The sequence below is a fragment of the Phaethon lepturus genome, unplaced genomic scaffold, assembly GCF_000687285.1.
Source record: "Phaethon lepturus isolate BGI_N335 unplaced genomic scaffold, ASM68728v1 scaffold1194, whole genome shotgun sequence".
Classification (NCBI taxonomy): domain Eukaryota; kingdom Metazoa; phylum Chordata; class Aves; order Phaethontiformes; family Phaethontidae; genus Phaethon; species Phaethon lepturus.
Window position 1 is genome coordinate 58459 of NW_010533735.1, and position 7910 is coordinate 66368.

At 37.6% G+C, this 7910-nt stretch overlaps 1 protein-coding gene across 1 annotated transcript in view; it reads left to right on the forward strand.

Moving 5' to 3' along the window:
* The window catches only part of SULF1 (sulfatase 1), a 63715-nt gene that overhangs the window by 55056 nt on the left and 749 nt on the right, over window positions 1-7910 (forward strand). Inside the window, exons 17-19 of the mRNA XM_010285276.1 lie at window positions 1487-1629; window positions 1721-1844; window positions 2739-2772. Coding sequence (XP_010283578.1) covers window positions 1487-1629; window positions 1721-1844; window positions 2739-2772 — 301 coding nt within the window. The remainder of the gene's footprint in view (window positions 1-1486; window positions 1630-1720; window positions 1845-2738; window positions 2773-7910) is intronic.

Genomic DNA, 7910 nt, shown 5'->3' on the forward strand with positions numbered 1-7910 from the left:
CTTCAAGATCAAATAATGATTAAGTTACAATGTATTTGCTAAGAACAAGTTTTCATTTGGAGAAAGTTGTCTCCTAGTGATAATCTGCTTTGATTGCACTAGGACTTCTGTTAATATGCTTTTTACGTTTTAAGATGTTCCTAAAACAGTCATATGCATGATTTTTGTTTTAAAGACAGCAATTAAATTGGCTTATTACTTTTTAACTGTGGAGTAACAAATAGTTATGAAAAGCATTCTCATATTGCTGTGCATTCTGGCAATGTTCCAGCAACAGTAATGGGGTAAAAAAATGTCCCTTTGACGCAGTCCATAACTTAAAGAAGAGATAATGTGTTATAATACCATCACAATTTTTATGAAGTTTGTTCAAAACATTGATACTGTTTACAGCTAGTCACAGTACTAATAACAAATCTAAATAAAAATCTAAGCCATATTAATATTTTATTACTGGAATTAAAGAGACATTCTTCTACAGCAAAACTTTGTTAGCAGTTTGTTTGAAAATTAAGAGGGAGAACTTTCTTACAGCTTTTTCTGCTAGCAAAACAAGATTGTAGATGAGATATACCCAGGTCTCCTCTATGGCTGCTCCATTCAGTGTGACACCTGGATCCAGATATCTTCAGTCTGGAGCGGAAGCCTGCTCTAGGTTTCCCCAGGTTGAAAAGTGAAAACAAGATGAAATCCAGTTGCTTGGAATTGTCCTACAAAGACCTGACTGAACGATCCCATTTCCCTCTTATTTGTGTATCAAATAAATGAAATGAGGGATTGCAGTTCAAACCAATAGTTAAGTGGTTACCTTAGCCAGTAAGGGAAAGCTGCTTAAAACGAGGCATAGGATTATCCATCAGTCTTCCTTCCCACCTTGCTTCTTCCATCTTTCCTGCGTTCAAGGTGCCAGGCAAGTTCCCTGCTTGCAAACCCATCTTTTCATTGCCTCTTCTCTCTCACTTGCCTCATTCCTGTACACCGCCTCACGCTTTCTTGACTGCTGTGTCATCTCCATCTCACTTACGGTATCAGCCAGCAATTTGACCTTCCTATGTAGTGCTTACGCTTCTGTAATTTTCTCTGGTACTTGTATCTCAGAGGCTCTGCTAGGTTAAGGTTACTTACTGTTGGGGGAAATGGCACCCTTGTACATAGTAAGTAATTCCAGTGAATCTTGTGTACAAATCTTAAGGATCAGGATTTGTCCTGTTTTGTAAAGTCTGAATTCTTCTCAATCCCAAGAAACCATGTAAAGCTCAGAACAGAATATGCCTCATTAACTATAACATTCACTATCTTCTGCATTCTCTAACTGTACATTTGTGAAAATTACGTTAGCAACGTTTTTTCTGTTTTAGATGGGAATCTAACAGTATTCAAATAGAAGATTTTTTTTAATTGAGCTAGAATTTAAGTACATGAAAAACTATAGACACTAGTTTCACTTCTTTCACTGAAGACTAATAACTTGTTTCTTTAATTACAGTGGGCTCTTTCTGTGCTTGCACAAGCTCAAATAACAACACTTACTGGTGTTTGCGAACAGTTAATGACACCCACAATTTTCTCTTTTGTGAGTTTGCGACTGGCTTCTTGGAGTATTTTGATATGAACACTGATCCCTATCAGGTAAACCCCTTTCCCTGTTACCAGACTCCTCTAGGTTTTTTTCTACTTCTGTTAACAAGTATTTTTTTCCCTCCATTCCTCTTTTTCTCAGCTGACGAATACAGTACACACAGTGGAAAGAGGCATTTTGAATCAATTACACATACAGCTGATGGAACTGCGAAGTTGTCAAGGTTATAAGCAGTGCAATCCAAGGCCAAAGGGACTTGAAACAGGTACAAGAAAAATAGAAAAGACTGTTTATTTCCATTTTATTCATTTATTTGTATTTGCCTAGGTACTAATTGTATCTACGAAGTGTTGCTCTCCTATGTGTTGCTCTGAATAGTTCGGAACGATCTACATACACCATCCCGCATGACCAGGAAGCTTCCTTGCATTTTTGCACAGGTTATTCTAGATAGATATTGATGGCAAACAACAAGATTTGGCAGAAATGCTGCAGAAAGGTTATCATGTTATTTGATCTAATCAATAACAAGCTTATGCAGATCTTCATAGTCATAACTTTTTTCTTTGTTGCAGGGTTTATTTGGTTAGTTTTGCCTCCCAGTAGCAGGCGAGGTATTAAATTCTGTGTTTATTTCAATTGCTGTCTGCCTATATGAACAACCTCTGGCTCTACACCACAAGGCTTAACATTGCAAACTTCTAATCAGCAGTAGTCCCCTCTGTTTTTGAGGAAAGGAGTATTTCTTTACAAGGGTTTCTGAGTCCAAAAATAGCTGATATTTATACTGCATAAGTCTGGAATTCATTACATTTAAATTTGGTTGATTGAATATTGTGATTTTTTTTTTTTTACAGGAATATTCCGTTCTACATATTTTGTGTCGTTGCATCTTTGTATCTCTTTCTTCACCTAAAAATGTTTCTCTTTTTTACTATAGCTAATTGTTTGGGGGTTTTATTATTTTTGAAAAACAGTGGTTTTTCAGTTCTTTGATATAAAACTTCCAGGAAATCTTTGTTGGACTGCAGCTCTGTCTTTATTTAACACAGTACATTTCTTTTTAGGAATTAGATGCTGTGCATGGAAAACTACATTGTGAATGGTTTTACAAGTTCTAAACACTAACAAAAGTTACTCTTGTATTTTCCTATATCAGGAAATAAAGATGGAGGAAGCTATGATCCACACAGGTATCCACACTTTTTTATTCTCCTCAGCAGCTTCTTTCCAAATAATTGCATGACTCCAGCCCATTTCAACTAATGTCTGTATCTTGCCATGTTGCACACAGCATAGCTTTTGATGCATGCATTTTCTAACTACTCTACACTGAACTTGGCCATTGTTTTTTACCATTCTGCATTTAACGTAGCTCATTGCCATAGCAAGAATTCATATACAGCTCATATTTCATGCCTGTATTTCTTTGATGTTTACACAGGGAAAATGACACAAAAAGAATCACCTCTTTTGGGTTGTTTTCCTGTTGTTGGATTAATTTTTATTGGGTTGGGGTTTTTGCTGGTTTTATTTAGGAAGTCTGTACAGCTGCTTTTTAAACTTAAACCAGACATGCTTAAAAAGCTCTCTGAGGTATACATATCCAAAGAGCCTAATCAAACCTATAGAAGTAAAGTAAAAAGTTCTCACTGGCTTTAGGAAATGTTGGCAGATGTTACTTTAAGGAAAATCAATGGTCAATGTGAGGGGCATGTTCTCAGAAGCCAGCAGGAGACGGTTCAAATTAAGTGTGGTAGAGAGATGACGCTTCTTTGGGCCAGAGGGGGTGATGCTTTCAGACAAGATCACATACATATGAAACAAAATTTCTTAAAAAGCTTGTAATATTTGAACTGAGGAAGGGCACCAGGTGAGGTTTTTTATACCGAATGCTTGAACCTGAGGAATACAGAAAGACTGCTGTTTGCAAGTGTATTTAGCTGTTTGCAAGTGTATTTATCATACCTACATGTTTATCATGCAAAGCCCAGTTCCTCCTGGAGGAGGAACCTGCCAAGCATAAAGCAAAAGCCTGAAGAAACTGAAAAAACTCACGTCCTAATAGTACTGCACTTGCTGTTCAGTGAGTAATACTTGTACTCAGGGGAAAAAACAGATTAGAAGTCTGTCAAGTGTCATATTTAGACTTGATATCGTCTCATGGTATATCAGTTTTATACGTTTTCATCTCCATGCATTTTGGTAGAGTAGGTCCTGATATACATTATTTGCCTGTGACATAAACTGGGTCCAAGGAGTATACAAGTCTACATAAAACTTTTTTTCACAGGGTCTTCTGAAAAGAACTTTGTCATTAGCTCCCAGCAGCCAGGGAACAATTAGGAGAATGTATTTCAATGTTTTATAGATCACAAATTTAAGCAGTTAATTTTTCCTTGCAGCCAATTTTGTATTTTCTCACTTGAGTCGTTCTGGGATCTAAGAAAATTATAAGCTTTCATTTGGTTATATCCCAGTTGTTTGCATTGCTTTTTACAGGCTAGTGGGAACTGGTTACGACAATGGCAGAAAGTAATCCCTGTAATTATGCTTTTAAGTCTTTCATTAGAAGACATCCTTGTAAGCATTCCTCATTTTAACTGCAGATCTAACAGAAATGGCACTTCGGAATTGTAGGATTGCATGAAATAGTAGAACGCACAGGATTAATCTTCAAATTATATCTTGCTACACTGTTTAGCTATGAAAACATTTTAACTTCTGATACCAAGTCAGTAAACATTCTGTTGCTGGGATAAATAGCAGGTATAATATAACAGAAGTGATATCGCTCTGTGCCATTACATTCCGGCCACCCAGTTTCTCAGTATACACAGATGCCCGAATTCAACATTTTGGTTTAAGCCCCATCCTAGTGGAAATTGCTGGGTTTTTTTCTAAGACAAAACTTTTTAAAAAGTAACAGAAAACATTTCTCAGGAATCATTAAAAGAATCTCTTAGAGGATCCTTTTCTTGATGCCTGCAGAGGAATCAACAGAATGAGAAAGGAGAAGCTCCATGCTACTAAGTCATCTGAACTTAGGAAGCCCCTCAGGCTTCCGTCAGACCATGTAGTTTCTCCACTCAGACATGTTTCCAGTTGAAAACATCCTGAGTTAGTATAGCACTATAGGTGTTCCACATACAATATCAGGACAACAGGCCTGTATGGAAACAGCCAGTATAGTGCTGTTTGCTTAACACATATGGAGAGAGCTTCAGCAGGGAAGGACTGGTGTCACCTGTGCCCTTTGACAGACAGAACATGATTCTGCAGCCACAGCTGATAACAAAATGTGGGAACTGCACTCTTCGCCCTCCTCTCCTGCTTGTCTGACATTTTTCAAAGCCACTAAGGAGATGATTGTACCTACTTTTCTTTAGTCGTAGTGGAGATATATCCAGATCCTTTATTAGTTTTGAGACAACGCAGCCACAGACAGCATCGTGGGACTCCAGGGTGTGGTAATTGGAGAATCAAGATTAGCTAATTCTTGATTTTAGAAAAATTGGAAGATTTACTGTGAACAATTAGCAACATTTTTCTTTTGGGTCTGTGACATAGCTGAGAGTTTCCAAAATATTGATCAAGGAAACCACTGCCTTGCTGTTACTGAAATGCAACTCATCTGCACTTTCCTGTTTCATATCTGTTCGTAATGAGATTTCTTACAGGGCGAAACCTTTTCTTTCCTCTCTCCTTCCCCCTGTATACTTCAATTTCAGTGGGAAACTCTTCACACTTACTGCCAAGTTGTGGAATTAAGCTGTGAGGTGACTTGCTCAGTCAACCAACATACAACCAGCTCTAGGACCTTAAGACTTGCTTTATTAATTGTTTAACATGTATGAATACATGAATACAAGTAATACAAGTAATACATGAAGAATACATGAATACAAGTAACCCCTGTCCCATGTGTTTAAACAAGTTATTTTCTTCTGTTTGAAATGAAGATCACAGAACAATTCCCAGTGCCTTCCCAGCTGTGAAACTCCTCTGAGAACGCAGAAACAGTGACACATTTAGAGGGGAAATTATAGATCCAGCATGAAGGAACATGTAGCTCTGACATTCTTTGAGCTGTTTTGTAGGAATGCAGCAAACTCCTTGCTGATCTTACTTCTCAGTAAGAAGAAGAAGTAACAGCCCCGTTGCCCTGCTGCTGAGGCTGATGAGAAACCCTGCTCCTCTTCACTGGTCCCCCGACCTCCCCGCTGCCCACCCCGGCACGCAGGCTTGCCCAGCTCAGCACCCTGTCCCACTGCCCGGGACAGGCAGCAGAGGCTTCTCTGGGCCCCCAGGCACCTTTCTGACCCCTGCTTTGCCCCCCTCTGCCCCAGTCTCTCTCTAGACCTGTTACTGGTCAAACGGCAGCACTCCAGTTTCAGTTTCTGCCATCACATACCAAACCACTTTGGCCACCGACTTACCTACAGCAGTTTGCTTTCCTATACAGGCTCTGATTTGGGAAAGAAAAAAAAAATATACAACAATCAATACAAATACTAACAGAGCAAAATTTAAATATTGTCACATTTGCAGTGTGGATAATATCTTAGAGGGTTTGATGACTAAATTCCTCAAAAATGCATACCTTTGTGTGATGTTTTCTAGGGCCCTCTATATCTCTAAGCTCTTGAACAGTAAGACTTTTTTTCCTTGAAACTTCTGCAGTATTTAATTATTTTTTGTTTCAGGAAACAAATTATCTATAATTTGTCTTACGAAGATGGCTCTCGTGGTCATGCCATGATTTCATTTCTCTTGTCTGCTTCAGGAAAAGAAAGAAGGGAGGTGCTCTATAGCTGTCCTATTGGATCCAAAAAGCTTGTGTTGCCTCCTGTAATAGGGAGTCTGCCAAGTGTTTGCAAAAAACAAATTTCTAGAACTTGCTTTAAAAAAATAAGATATTTAAATTTTATGTTGTAAAATATTTACAGCTGTTGCGTTAAATGAAGAAATATCAATTAAGATCAAAGATTCAGGTGTTTCCAAGTAAGGAAAGTGGTCTCCCTTTAGTGCAGAATAAGGCCCCACATCATAAGAAAATCTCAGGGTTTTTTCTGACCATAATGGTATTTTGCTGACTTTCCATATGGTGGACTAAATAGTGGAGAAACTCTTTCCACTATGTAACCCAAGCTAGCAATGACGCAAAGAACATAAGCTATGATAGATACAAGTTGTATCTTCTGTTTTACTTGAACAATGAGAAAGGCCAAGTTAAAATGCAGACAAATTAATGGAGATGCCAAGAACCCACTGTAGGGATGAAGGGCTCACTATATAGATCAAAATTTGTGCTCAGTTCATGCTGTTGGACTATAGCCATTTGAACTTCCAAAGTAATTACTATTAGCCTACCTGCCTGCACAATTTTCAAAAAGAGAATAAGTCATCTCGATGAACTAATTACTAAATACTGCCTACAACATCATTTGTAAGGACAAATTTGTCACTTTTCCTGACAGGCTTTTGCATTACCTGATTAGTTTTTCCTTGTAGTCCACTTTGTTGATAAAATCTTCGGTCTGAATATAGTCTTGTGCAGTGAATTAAATAGTGGTGTTCAGTGCTACTTGTCAATATAAAATTTCACACTACATTTGATAATCTGGATCACTATAGTGACTTTTTAAAATCTTTTGGAAATGAGTTTCCTTCATGTCTTTGCTTTTTCTGGCTGTGATCAATATAAAATGCAGCTCCACTGTTACTTATAGACTCATATGTATGCCCTTTATTCAAACTTATTATTTGATAAAGCTGTTAGACATTTTCTTTGAAAGCTTTTTTTTAAATAAAAAAAAAAATCTTTAGGAGGTTCTATATCTATGTATAATTTAACACTATTTTACAGAGTGGTGCAGTCCTATAAATTCATTCACACCAAGTTTTTACAGCTTTTATTTCTCCTAATTGGTCCATGTAAATTAAAATGGATGTTAATGTTTACAAAGTAAAATATTACCTTTGGCTACCATTTATGAAATAAAACGTGACTGGTTGGTTTGTAGACCATATGTCTCAAGCTACCCAGACACCAAATTCCTGTGGGTATTGCTGAAGTCACTAATGGCTTTCAGAGTTAGACCCATGTTTTATACTCAACCATTGTTTGTTTATTCTGTATTTTGGTGGAGTGTTCAGGAAAGACAAATGGATTATTCATGTATTGAAGCACCTTTCCTGCCTTGAAATATCAGAGGAAAGATTTATCTCTGACTCTCATCACAAAGCCCCATTAGACCAGATTTTGTTCTTTTTTATTCAGTCCAGGGATGCAGCAGAAGACAGGGAGTTTCTTGCTGTGTGTTCAGCA